Source organism: Protomyctophum parallelum (assembly GCF_964188405.1).
Source record: "Protomyctophum parallelum genome assembly, chromosome: 18".
Lineage (NCBI taxonomy): Eukaryota > Metazoa > Chordata > Actinopteri > Myctophiformes > Myctophidae > Protomyctophum > Protomyctophum parallelum.
Window position 1 is genome coordinate 16,777,481 of NC_139716.1, and position 14,572 is coordinate 16,792,052.

At 45.2% G+C, this 14,572-nt stretch overlaps 1 protein-coding gene across 1 annotated transcript; it reads left to right on the forward strand.

The window, feature by feature from the left end:
* Positions 1-2,255: 2,255 nt before the first annotated feature.
* LOC310875999 (uncharacterized protein) lies at positions 2,256-13,403 on the forward strand (the record flags this gene model as incomplete). Its single annotated transcript, XM_083789447.1, has 4 exons — positions 2,256-2,310; positions 2,963-3,859; positions 6,471-10,375; positions 10,877-13,403. 4 exons carry the CDS (start codon positions 2,256-2,258, stop codon positions 13,253-13,255), a joined length of 7,236 nt encoding a protein of 2,411 aa, XP_083645573.1. The 3' UTR covers positions 13,256-13,403.
* Between the last annotated feature and the right edge of the window lie 1,169 nt (positions 13,404-14,572).

The window sequence follows — 14,572 nt, forward strand, 5'->3', positions numbered from 1 at the left end:
TTTTAGTTAAAAACGCTCTGAAAGAATATATGTTCAAAGATTTGCGCCACATTTTCACGATTTTACTAAAATAGCAGACCTACAAGCTCATAGATCTGCTATTTTTCAATAGCTAAAGTATAACATAATGCTTGAAACACCAAAAGTGGTTCCCGCCCAAACTGGGTTAAGCCTGTTGTGGCCCAGCTAAAAGCCCAGGAGAAACAAAGCCCACATTATGTTCACAATTACCACACTTTTATACCGCTGACTGTATTAGAAACGTATCCTTATTAAAGGTTCACCGTGCAGTAATACCTGACGACTGCCAGGAACCAGCTGGAACGTGTTACCACAAGGGCAACTCTGCCCCGCAGTGTTTTCACTGATTAGACGGAGGGAACAAAGCTACAACAATACCACCTGCTTCACCACGGTCTGGAGCAGGAAGCTCTGCTGCTTTCACTGTCACTGGTGTGTGGAAAGTAACTAAGTACTTTTACTCAAGTACTGTACTTAAGTACAATTTTGAGGTATTTGTACGTTACTTGAGTATTTCCAATCTCCAGTACTTTTACTTCTACTCCACTACATCTCGGAGCCAACATTTTTACTTTTACTCCACTACAATTATTTGAAAACTTTAGTTACTATAGTTACTTAGGCGATTTAAAAAAAACATACATTAACCGTCTTCCTGCCATTGCCGAAGCCCTTCGGCAATCAAAGCCTCAATTTGATAATACACCTTGCTGCCATTGCCGTAGCCCTTCGGCAATTATACTTTTATAGTGCATATGATCGATCGAGCCATAATGCTACTCACGTTAGCCGGTTAGCTAGCAATGTTGTTAGCACTGCACTGGATCGTTCAGATTAGATCGCGGTCGCCATAAGAATCCATTCTATCCGTTTCTTTCAATCGCCTGTATCTCCTATTCCTTGTCCCAGATGGCATTTTTGGTCAAACCAGCGTTTCTTTGACGGCACAGAGCCGACGTTGTGCAGTGCTATATGTACCGGCATTGATTCGATTATGTAAACAAAGGTTGTCTTGGCAACGTAAAGCTGGCAGGGATAAGATCACTTCCGGTTGAGGCAAAATGTGGCTTTTCAAAATAAGAGCTCAAATTAAAAAAATGCTGGCATGAATTAGGTCCTAATTTCTCAATAAATGGCAGCAGTAAAAGGGTTAACCACTTCAACCCTATACATTTCAGCCATTTGAAAAAAGCCGATCTACAAGCTCACAATGCGTCACAGTCACAATGCGACGCATTGTGAGCTTGTAGATCGGCTATTTTCAATAGATTTTCTACACATTTTGAACTTTACTTTTAGTACTTTAAGTACATTTTGATTCCGATACTTTTGCTTTTACTTTTACTTGTAATGAAGTAGTTCTAAATTGCAGTATTGGTACTTTTACTTAAGTAAAACAATTGAGTACTTTTTCCATCACTGACCCCTGTATACATACAGTAGGCATGGATAGTGCATGGTCCTGTACTGTAAGTGTGTCTTCTAACAGCATGGTTCCCAAACATGTTCATGTCAAGGACCCCGAGATTGACATTTATTAGCCCGCGGACCCCCATTTGAAAATACATGCCAGGGACCCCCCCCCCCCCCCATAAGAACAGTGATCCTCAACCCGTTTAATTTCATGGACCCCTCAGTTTGACATGCATTAGTCCCCCATTTAATGGCATTTCTATCTCTGGGACCCCCAATTTAATATTGTAAAATCAATGTTAATTTAACTCCGTGCTTGTACAAAATGCATAGTTCCAAACTTTCATTCAGCTGGGGACCCCCTGGAAGTCTCTCAGGGACCCCCTGGGGGTCCCCGGACGGACTGTCTCATAGCACTTATCAGGTGCATGCCTGAGAAAATGCAGCTTTGGGTGTATTCAGTCAGTGTGTAAGCATAAGCACACACATTGTGCACATTATGACAAAGTAGCGCCATGTGGCTTCATACAGCGCTCACTCGTAACTTCCTGCTTAGACAGTAGAGACACGGTGTGCTTCTAAAAAACCACAGGACAATCACATGACACATGCGTATGTAGGTGCTTGGCATTCTTACTGTGTCCCCTGTGATTGTGCAGTCAGTGCATCACTATATTGTTCAAATTATAGCCACTTTGTTGCTTCTGGTGGCATTGCGTAATAATGGCAGTGTGAGTAACGTTTTACCGAAATACTACAAAAGTGGAAGTGAAAAAAAAGAGGAAGTGGAAGAGAAAGGACAAGAGGAAGACGGGGACGAGATGGAGGGCAACTGTGAGAGCAGTAGCGACACGGTCACGGTAACAACCATCAGCGGTGAGTTGAGTCAACGTTTTCATCCATTCATTTATACTGTATAACTCAGTTCAGTATGCGTGTTATTCTATAGTGTAAACAGTCAGGGAGAGGAGAAGAGGGAAGTGATGTAGGAAATGGGCTGATGTGTTGTCTCTAGTAAACCAGTCTTGAAAAGGACAGACATTAATTTAACCCATTTTGACCTGGGAACGATTCTACAAATGTCTTCTAAATCCTGACAGTGTTCTGATATGTTTCTATGTCAGTCGTTTTCAAACATTTTCATGTCAAGGACCCCCAAGATTATATGTAATTTGGCCGCCGACCCCCATCTGAAAATATGTTGTTCCAGGGACCCCCCCCCCCCCCCCCCAGAAGCAAAGATTTGACTTAAAACATTTGCTTTGAAAAAAAATATATTCAAAGATTTGTGCCACATTTTCACGATTTTTTAAAAATAGCAGACCTACAAGCTCATGAGTGCCGCGCTATGAGCTTGTAGATCTGCAATTTTTTTAATGGCTAAAGTATGCTTAAAACACCAAAAGGTGTTCCCGCCCCAAAATGGGTTAACTGAGATAGGATTAGTAACACTTTATTGACAGGTATAATTGCTGATGTGGTATAGCTAGTTCACTGAGCACACTTCTCCTGTTTTTGTGTCATTTAGCTGTAGCTCAGCCGGTGTGGTGCACTAAGGAAGTACTGCTGCCTCTCTTCACAGACGAGTGCCTGCAAGCCGCCATGCTGAAACCAGAGACTCCTGCTTCGCTTGCCGCCGCTCCTCCTCCCCTTCTCCTCCCCGAACTTCGACTGGTCCTCCTGGGCCGGAAAGGAGCCGGGAAGAGCGCGGCGGGCAACACCATCCTGGGTGGCGGAGGCCCGCAGGCGGGAGGGGGGGGCTTCTTCTTCGAGAGCGGGAAGCCCACGGAGGAGTGCGCGAAGAGGCGCGCGGACGTGGCGGGGAGACGCGTCACGGTGGTGGACACCCCCGGCTGGGAGTGGTACTACCCGCTCAACAGCACGCCCGGCTGGGTGCGGCGAGAGACCTGGCGCGGCGTGGCGCTGCAGTGCGCTCCCGGACCGCACGCCGTGCTCCTCGTGGTGCGCTCGTGCGCGTCGGTGACGGAGGCCTTCACCAGACAGATAGAAGAGCACCTGGAGCCTTTAGGGGGAGGCGTCTGGGAGCACGCCCTGTTGCTGTTCACGAGGGGGGACGAGCTGGCGTCCGTGGCGTCCATGGAACAGCGGATCCTGAGCAGCGGGCCGGCCCTCCAGAACCTCCTCAAGAGGTGCGGAAACCGGTACCACATCCTGGATAACAGCAGCAGCAGCAGCAGGAGCAAAGGGGATACCACCACGGCCACGCAGGTTCAAGGGCTGATGAGGAAGATGGAGGAGATGGTGAAGGGGAGGAACGGAGGACTAGGAGGGTACTTTGGGGTGGACAACCTGGTTCTGCGGGAGCTGGAGGCGGACGGGAAGCGGAGAGCGAGGGAGAGGAGGAAGAAGCAGAGGCAGATGGAGGCGCAGACGCAGAGAGGAAGCATCAGAGCCGCTCTCATAAGTGAGTTTTCATTACTTGCGTGAACTCTAAGGCTATAGAAAAAAAGATCACAGAAGCCACTTGGCAAAGTTGGCAATATTCACAAGTCTGAAATCATTCATTTGTAATAATAATAATAATAATATTAATATTAATACCTTTCAAAAGCATGTTTACAAAGTGCACAACACAAATAACAAATCACAAAAGCAACACAAAAACCAGACGGAGCACAACCAATTTAAATTTAAAACAAACGCAATCAAATGAGCATTATATAGCCAAAGGCTCTAACAAAAAGCCATCCTATAAAAATGTGTCTTTAGGAGAGTTTTAAAAATGCCCAGTGAGGTAGCCTGTCTAACTTCCAATGGAAGTTGATTCCACAGGTGAGGAGCCCTTATTCTGTATTTAAGTCCGACGTCATTTTGTAGTCTTACGTTATGTCCGGGTCCAAGTGGCACCAGCTCCCGTCCGCATCTCATTGTAAATAGAATATCTAAACGCGTGAATCTTTTTACAATAACGTTATTTTTCAGAACGGAAGCCATTGTGGGTTAAAATGGGTCTTAATGCTTCCAACTCGAGTAGAATTATTAAAGGACCACTTCACCACTTTTCAACCTATCTTCATATAATAGGTCCTCACTAATAATCATGAAAAAATGGCGCAATTTTTTTCTACTCAGTCTGTGTCTCATAGGAGGGCTGTGGGCAGTTCAGAAACCGTCTTCCAGTGACATCATCGATGGGGAATACAAGCTAATAGAAACTGCAGGCTTTCTAGTCCTGGAAAGTTGCAATGCGAAAATGGAAGCCATCGTTCTCACGATAATGAAAATCTAAACATTATTGTAAAATAATCTTGTTTAAAAAAAAATCTGCCTAATGATGATGTCACTGGAAGACGGTTTCTAAACTGCCCACAGCCGTCCTATGAGACGCAGACTGAGTAGAAAGAAATCGTGCCATTTTATCATGATTATTAGTGAGGACCTATTATATGAAGATAGGTTGAAAAGTGGTGAAGTGGTCCTTTAATGTTCTGTGTCCATGACAAAGAAAATATATGATGTGGAGACAATAAAGACTATTATTATCATTATTATTGAAGGTGGTAACCGTCCATTTGCTCAGTACAATATTTCGGGGGCATATTTAGAATGTTGAGTATGTTGAATCTAGTTTGCATTTAATGAAGATTTAGTTGACACAATGAAATAAAATGGCGATAGTATTCAGTGTAGGGCAGACGGCCTGTCACACGGCCTTGTACAAAGTAGGACCCGGAAGTATCTCTGGAGGGGGCGCTTACGTCACGGCTGAAATACTGAATAACAAAAGCTCTATCACCTTCCGTTCTGAGTCTAGCCGTGGTGGTCACCTGGAGGAGCAGCTGGTCTGCCCATCTGAGGTTGTTCACTACATCTGCTTTTAGAGCTCTGTGGAAATGCCACCCAGTGCCAATCTTTCATTTCGGAAATGTGTGTGAAACAATGAGTTTATATTGTATTATAAACATAAATTGGGCTTTATATCTTCAATTTATTGTTTTTTATGTTTACAATTTTCAACTATTTTATCGTTGCCTTCACTAAAACAACTTCTAACTGATTTAAAAGGTGTTTATTAAAGTTTCTTATGCTATTATTATTCGTATTAGTATTATTATTAAAGGGGCAGTTGACCCAAAAAAGTTCACACATACTTATTCATAGTGTGATAATCTGAGATTTGCTGAGGTTTGGGGATTTCTACCATAGTCGTCACCCACATACTGTACAAGCTCAGTGACATTTGATTTGTGGTGCTCGAAAGCACCAAAAGATAACATTTGAAAAAAAAAATTATACTCAACAGTCAACAGTAATGACTTTCTGCCCAGAGAGCATGACACGGTTAATTTAAGATAATATACACCTACAGACCTCATTGTGAACACTTAATTAAACTATCTACAACCGTATAGCATCCCTGCTAATTGTACAGTATATCATCTACAACTGTAGTTTTTCAATTTGTTTGCTCACAAACCAAGTAATGCTTGAGGTGAGGTGACATGCTTTGTTAGAATACAATCACGTCCAAACAGTGTTGATTCCGTCGACTAAAACAATGACGAAGAATGTTCGTCGACTATCATTTTTCACTGACGAAAGCTAAATGGAAACTTAATGAAAACTAAGCTATGATGACAAAAACTATATGACTAAATATATTAACAATTTCGTCAACAAATTAAAACTAGACAAAAAATGTTAGGAAGGGACTATACACTATAGTGGACAAGAGATCCAGTATAAGTCATTTTACAATTGGTTGCATGCTGAAAATAGCCGATCTACAAGCTCACAATGCTTTGCAGCGCGACGCGTTGTGAACTTGTAGATCGGCTATTTTCAGCAAATGTAAAATCACCCATTACGACGGCATCAAGGCATCAAAATACACAAAAGAATCGTATGATATTTAGTCGACTAAAACTCTGAAACATTCCGGGTGACTAAAATGTGACAAAAACTAAATTAATACTATTCAAGAGTGACTACAGTATATGACTAAAACTAAAATTTGCTGCCAAAATCAACACTGCATCCAAATGAGCTCATTCTGTTCATTTCTCCCTGCCCAGGCGATGGCTCTCATCACGTCTCAGACCTGGACACCCGGCAGTCATTCTCCAAGCCCTTCCGGCGTCTTCCCGAGGTCCGGCTGGTTCTGCTGGGAGAGCGCGAGACGGGGAAGAGCTCCGCGGGCAACGCCATCCTGGGCGGGGCACACTTCTTCCCGGCGGGGACGGTGACGGAGGAGTGCGCTCGCCGGCAGGCAGAGGTAGCCATGAGACTGGTGACGGTGGTGGACGTCCCGGGCTGGGAAGGAGGCGTGGCGGGTCCCACTCCGGAGAGAGTGAAGAGGGAGATCGTGGCTAGCGTCGCGATGTGTCCTCCGGGGCCTCACGCGCTGCTACTGGCCCTGAGGTTGGACACGGTGGTGAAGGTGGGCCCCGTCACGGAGCACCTGGAGCTCCTGGGCGAAGGCGTGTGGAGGCACGTGGTCCTGCTGTTCACCCACGGCGACCAGCTCAGGGAAGGGGTGGGCATCGAGCAGTACATCCAGAGGGGCGGCGGGGATCTCCGCTGGCTCTTGGAGAAATGCAAGGGGAGGTACCACGTCATTAGTAATGTAGAACTAGGAGTCGCTGGCGGCGGAGGTCTGGCTGGAGGTGGCGGCAGCGGAGGAGGCTCGGTGGCGCACGTGACGGAGCTCCTGGAGATGGTGGAGAAGATGGCCGTGGGGAACCGGTGCGAGGCCTTCTCGGGCCTGGTTCAGGAGGTCAGCAGCTTGAGTCGACAGAGGAACGAGAAGTTCACTCAGCGGCTGAGGGAGGCGGGCGACAAAATGCTCCGGCAGGAAACGGAGATGAAGAAGATGAGGGAGAGAGAGGTGAAGAGCATCCGGTGGTTCTTCGACCGGAAGAAGAAGAAGGTGAAGTCGCTGGCCGGGAAGTTGTCCAACAGTTGCGCTGCTTTGGAAAAAGAGGATGAGGAAGAAGAGGAGGAGGAGAGAAGGAGCGGCGAGAAGACAAAGAACGGAATGGGAGAGCTGGAGGAGAGGATGAGGTGGCTGACGGATGACAAGGAGAGAGAGATTCAGGATATGAACGCCGAACACGACAGGATCCTGGCCACTTTACGCCAGTGCACCCGTGAAAAAGACGACGGCCTCCTCAAATTGGAGCTGAAAGAGAGGGAGATCGAAGAGCTGATTGAGAGAATCGACGAGCAGCAGATTAAGCTGCTCGACCTGGAGCGCCTCGGCTCGGAGAAAGACCATGAGAGAAAACAGAGGGAGGGTGAGAACAGAGTAAGGCACCAGGCGTTGAAGGATGAAATTAAGAATTTATCAGAAAGGGTAGAGCTGCAGGGGAAAGAGAAGGCGGAGTTGAAGAAAAGAGTTGAGGATTTACAAGCAGACATACGTGAGTCAGAAAGGCACTACGAGGACATTGTTTTACAGCGTGAGAGTGAAGACGTCAGCAAAGAGAGGGACAACAGACAAAAGATGGTGGAGGTGGAATGCAAGCTCATGGGAGAGATGGAAAGAAGACTGAATGAAAAAGAAAAGGAGATGGAGGACATGAAAGTTGAAATGAAGACGGTGTGTCAAGAAAAGCTGGCAGAGATGGAAAGGAGACTGACTGAAAAAGACAATGAGATGGAAGGCATGAAAGTTGAAATGAAGACGGTGTGTAAAGAAAAGCAGGCAGAGATGGAAAGGAGAGTGGCTGAAAATGGCAAGGAGATGGAAGGCAAAGAACTTGAAATGAAGACAATGTGTGAAAAAAAGCAGGCAGAGATGGAAAGGAGACTGACTGAAAAAGACAATGAGATGGAAGGCATGAAAGTTGAAATGAAGACGTTGTGTAAAGAAAAGCAGTCAGAGATGGAAAGTAGACTGAGTGAAAAGGACAAGAAGATGAAGGACATGAAACTTGACTTGGAGAAAGAATGTCAGGAAATGCAGGCAGAGATGGAAAGAAAACTGACCGAAAAACACAAGGAGATGGAAGACATGACACTTGAAATGAAAACAGAATGTCTTGAAATGCAGGCAGAGATGAAAAGAAGACAGGGTGAAAAAGGCGTGGCGATAGAAGGTGTGAAATTTGAGACCAAGAGAGCATTTGAGGAGAAAGTGGAAGAGCTGACATCACAGCATCGAAGAGAGCTGGAGAGAAAAATAGAAGAGAATGAAAGAGAGATGCAAGGCATGAAACTGCAGCATGAAGACGACATGGTGAGGAAAATTAAGCAGATGGAAAAACTGATAGAATTGAACGTTGTTCAACACCAGGAAGAAATGCAAAGAGAGTTAAGAGAACATGAGGCAGGTATGGGAAAGGTCAACCAAGGTCACCGGGCTGAAATAAGTCTCATACAACAAGAAGCAGAAAGAGAGATTAAAGAGATGAAGCAACAGCATGCAGATGAACTTGAGAAGATTAGTCAAGAGACATCTCAGTTAAAGCAACAGCACGCCATCCAAATGGAGGAAACGGGACGAGAACATGAAAAAGAAAAGGAGACAATTTTACTCAATTATACATCAGAGATCACCCAAAAAATGAAAGAAAAGGAAAGAGATATTGTAGAGTTAAAACAGCAGCATACACTCCAAACAGACGAGACAAGGCAAGAAAATGAAAAAGAGAAGGAAGAAATTATTCTAAATCATAAAAAAGAAATGGCAAACGTAATTCAAGAAAAAGAACGAGAGATTGTGGAGTTGAAACGCCAGCATGCGAGTGCGATGGAAAGAGAACGGCGAGAAAAGGACGAGAAAGAACAGGTTGTTCAAGTTCAGAATGGAAAGATGGAACAAATACTGCACGACAAGGAACGAGAGACGATTGAGCTGATTGAGAGAATCGACGAGCAGCAGATTAAGCTGCTCGACCTGGAGCGCCTCGGCTCGGAGAAAGACCATGAGAGAAAACAGAGGGAGGGTGAGAACAGAGTAAGGCACCAGGCGTTGAAGGATGAAATTAAGAATTTATCAGAAAGGGTAGAGCTGCAGGGGAAAGAGAAGGCGGAGTTGAAGAAAAAAGTTGAGGATTTACAAGCAGACATACGTGAGTCAGAAAGGCACTACGAGGACATTGTTTTACAGCGTGAGAGTGAAGATGTCAGCAAAGAGAGGGACAACAGACAAAAGATGGTGGAGGTGGAATGCAAGCTCACGGGAGAGATGGAAAGAAGACTGAATGAAAAAGAAAAGGAGATGGAGGACATAAAAGTTGAAATGAAGACAATGCGTCAAGAAAAGCTGGCAGAGATGGAAAGGAGACTGACTGAAAAAGACAATGAGATGGAAGGCATGAAAGTTGAAATGAAGACAGTGTGTAAAGAAAAGCAGGCAGAGATGGAAAGGAGAGTGGCTGAAAATGGCAAGGAGATGGAAGGCAAAGAACTTGAAATGAAGACAATGTGTGAAAAAAAGCAGGCAGAGATGGAAAGGAGACTGACTGAAAAAGACAATGAGATGGAAGGCATGAAAGTTGAAATGAAGACGTTGTGTAAAGAAAAGCAGGCAGAGATGGAAAGTAGACTGAGTGAAAAGGACAATAAGATGAAGAACATGACACTTGAAATGGAGAACAAATGTCAGGAAATGCAGGCAGAGATGGAAAGTAGACTGACTGAAAAAGGCAAGGAGATGGAAGGCAAAGAACTTGAAATGAAGACAATGTGTGAAAAAAAGCAGGCAGAGATGGAAAGTAGACTGAGTGAAAAGGACAAGAAGATGAAAGACATGACACTTGAAATGAAAACAGAATGTCTTGAAATGCAGGCAGAGATGAAAAGAAGACAGGGTGAAAAAGGCGTGGCGATAGAAGGTGTGAAATTTGAGACCAAGAGAGCATTTGAGGAGAAAGTGGAAGAGCTGACATCACAGCATCGAAGAGAGCTGGAGAGAAAAATAGAAGAGAATGAAAGAGAGATGCAAGGCATGAAACTGCAGCATGAAGACGACATGGTGAGGAAAATTAAGCAGATGGAAAAACTGATAGAATTGAACGTTGTTCAACACCAGGAAGAAATGCAAAGAGAGTTAAGAGAACATGAGGCAGGTATGGGAAAGGTCAACCAAGGTCACCGGGCTGAAATAAGTCTCATACAACAAGAAGCAGAAAGAGAGATTAAAGAGATGAAGCAACAGCATGCAGATGAACTTGAGAAGATTAGTCAAGAGACATCTCAGTTAAAGCAACAGCACGCCATCCAAATGGAGGAAACGGGACGAGAACATGAAAAAGAAAAGGAGACAATTTTACTCAATTATACATCAGAGATCACCCAAAAAATGAAAGAAAAGGAAAGAGATATTGTAGAGTTAAAACAGCAGCATACACTCCAAACAGACGAGACAAGGCAAGAAAATGAAAAAGAGAAGGAAGAAATTATTCTAAATCATGAAAAAGAAATGGCAAACGTAATTCAAGAAAAAGAACAAGAGATTGTGGAGTTGAAACGCCAGCATGCGAGTGCGATGGAAAGAGAACGGCGAGAAAAGGACGAGAAAGAACAGGTTGTTCAAGTTCAGAATGGAAAGATGGAACAAATACTGCACGACAAGGAACGAGAGACGATTGAGCTGAAACGGCACATAGAGAACAACCTTCAGCTACAGGAGGAGAGGGAAAGGCTTGATGCAAATCACAGGAGAGAGTTGGAACAAAGACTACAAGAGAAAGAACAAGACATGAAAGAGATTAAGTTGTGTATCGTAAACGAAAAGGCGAAAAATGTGAAAGAACGGGAAATGGAGATGGAACAGACGAGGCAGCAAACTGACACCAGAGAGACCAAATGGAGGGAGGAACAAAGTGAGAGGGATGAGAGGAGGGAAGAAGAGATTGAACAACTGAAAGAAATTATTGAGAGGAATGCACAAGGACTCATCAAAACACAAGAACTAGTGACACAGAAAGATAAAGAGCTGGAGGAAGCGGCAGAGAGCTCTGCAAACCTTTTGAAACAGCTGGAAGAGAACAATGAACTAAACACATGCACAATCACTGAAATACAGCGGCACCATGCTGAGTGTGTGAGAGAGCGAGATGCTGAAGTGACACAAAAACTCCAAGAGAAAGAAGCAGAGCTCAACAGCTTGAACCGGAGAGCCGGCGAGAATGAAAAAGAGATTTCCCAGCTGAGGCAAACAATCGAGCAGACGAAGTCGGAACTGAAGGAGTTGACAGGCAAGGTGGAAAAGGAGACGACAAACATGATAGGGGAGTACGAGAGGGAGATCGCCAGCATAAAGCAGGATATTGAATCCACAACACAGGAGAAGGAAATAGCCAAGAGCCAGCTGCGAGAAGTGGAGGAAGACAGCAAGAGATGCATTTCAGACATCACCAAGAAATACGAGGAGAGCCAAGGCCGAGTCAAAGAACTGCAAGAACAAAGTGAGAAAATAACAAAAGAGATAGTGGACCTACGAGAGAAGTATGAGGAGCATGAGAGGGAGTGCGAGGTGCAGAGAAGTGAACATGTGCGTCGGGAGGAAGAGATTACTGAACTTCTGTGTATATATGAAGAGCAAGTGAAAAGCAAGGACTCTGAAATCCAGAACGTTTTGCGTGAGAGCAATCTAGCTTTGAAACGGGCCAATGAAACACTGCAGCGTGAGGTGGAGAGGATGAAAGCGACAAAACCAAAAGGAGAACTTCACGGCAGAGAGAATGGCGTAAGGGATACGATCAAGAAACCGAACAGCTGGGAGAACAGTCTTGAAAGGAGGGAGGCGGAGGTGTGCAAAAGGGAGCAAGATCAGCAAAGTAAGGAAAGAGATGCCATGCCCGGAGATTCCGAGCGGCGTAATGGAGACTATGAGGTGGACACGAGCAACGTCGACGCGCATAAATTACACAGAGCTCATAGGAAATGTGAACTGATGACTGCAGTCAAGAGTGCCGCGGGGTCAGTGGGGGACGCTCATGTCATGTACCAGGAGGTGGGTGTGGTGGAGGAGGAGCCAGACAGGAAGGAAGAGGGAGTGAGAGGAACAGAATCGGATAGGAGAGCCCAAGGCCCGAAAGAAACGGAAGATCAGAGAGTAGAAATGGCCTCATCAGCTTCTGAGAGCAATAAATGTCAGTCTGACACACGACTGGGAGACGTGGCGAGCACAGAGGAGAGGGGACGAAAGGTGGAGATGAAAGGCAGTGTATCAGAAATGTGGGAGGAGGAGATGGAAAACAAGAGGAAGAAGGGAAACAAACCGGAAGAAGCAAAGGTCATCAGAGGGGACACGTTAATGTCTCCAAGTCACGACCACCGCAGCACAGTAAACAAAAATCTCCCCGAGTCAGAGTTAAGGGTGGTGATGTTACGGGAGAACCGGTCCTCCCTCTACCCAGCAGGAGTCACCATTCTGGGCAGAGAGGCCGACGGGTCAAGCTCCGAGCCCTGGAGAGGTCAGATAGCCGGTCGGAACGTCAGCGTCGTAGAGCCACTGGGTCTCGGGTGGCGTAACGGACCGGACCCAAGCGACGCGGCGCAGAGACAGAATATTCTGGACAGCATCTCCCTGTCGCACCCGGGACCGCACGTCCTCCTCCTGGTCATACCGGCCTACCTGACCATTACTCCGAAATACAGGAAGGCCGTGGAGGACCACGTGGGACTGTTTGGGGAGGAGATGTGGCGGCGCACACTGCTGCTGTTCACCTGGGGGGAAACTTTAGGGGAGAGCACCGAGCAGCACATCCTGAGGAACGGGGATCTAATGGCGCTCGTAGAGAAATGCGGGGGCAGGTATCACATGTTGACCGGCAAGTTAAACAACCCTCTAATAGAGGGATTATTTGAGAAGATGGAGGACATGGTGGCATTAAACAATACAGAGTAGTGTTTGTTGTAGAGATGTGTGGTGACACTGTGGAACATGTAGTGAGAAACAGCAAATGATAGATTTAGCCTAGAAGGGGGGAAAAAACAAAAAGATTATAATAATGCTATAATGCTGTATTATTTTTCAACATGAAATGTTGACACTTCTCAGGTGAAATGTCACCAAATAAAATGATTACTTGTAATGTATTGCATCGTACATTGATTTTATCATTCATCCGTTCATACTTATACAGTGCATACATGCATTCATAATGGGTTTTTTATACAGGAAAGGTATTCTAAAATAATGTATACAGTATGTTTTAATGTAAAAATAGCAAAAGTAGGCCCAGGCCGTAGCGTAACGGTCTGGGCACCGGACTGGTAATCCAGTCGCAGTGTGCCGCGGGTTCGACTCCCGGACCCGACACGGCCTTTACTGCATGTCATCCCCCCATCTCTCTCCCGTTTCCTGTCAGCCTACTGTCTGTCCCTTCAAAAATCAATAAAAGGCGTAAGCCGCAAAAAAATATCTAAAAAAAATTAAAAATAAAATAGCAAAAGTATTCAAAAATAGTTTTCATGAAGTCTTTAGATGTACAACTTTCAGAAGAGTGTGTGTGTGTGTGTGTGTGTGTGTGTGTGTGTGTGTGTGTGTGTGTGTGTGTGTGTGCGTGTGCGTGTGCGTGTGCGTGTGCGTGTGCGTGTGCGTGTGCGTGTGCGCGTGCGTGCGTGCGTGCGTGCGTGCGTGCGTGCGTGTGTGCGAGTGTGTGTCAATAACTTGCTATTTCCACAAGATGGAGCTCTTGTTTCAACTTTTAACATTAAGTTGAAAGCAACTCCAGGGCATTTTGCCAATCAGTAGCATAACGAGGCCTTCAACGCAGGCTGGTCACCGACCACCAAATCAAAATGATAATATATATATGTTTTTAGAACGACACAATACTGCCTCATCAAAGTTGGTATGGTGACTTTATACATGGTCAGATACTTGAATGTGTCCACAAATTATCAACTTACCCAAATACAGCTCAAGTGGAGTTAAGAGGGGTTTTTTCGGTGCGACTTCTCATTCAGATCAATGATGGGAAAAATAACAACTATCTCCTAAGTTTGAGTTAGGTGGTTTTACTGACAGTTTGAAGATCCAATGGAGTTATAGGTTTACCAGTAGTCAGAAGAGCTTTTTATTACTTGTCAATCATTGGTTCAATATTGCAAATGTATTTTGTAAAACCCTCACACAGATGCGTGCGTGCGTGCGTGTGTGCGTAATGTCTATTGGTTTCGTGTCTGTGAACTTTCCAGACACCACATCTAGCTTCGAGTT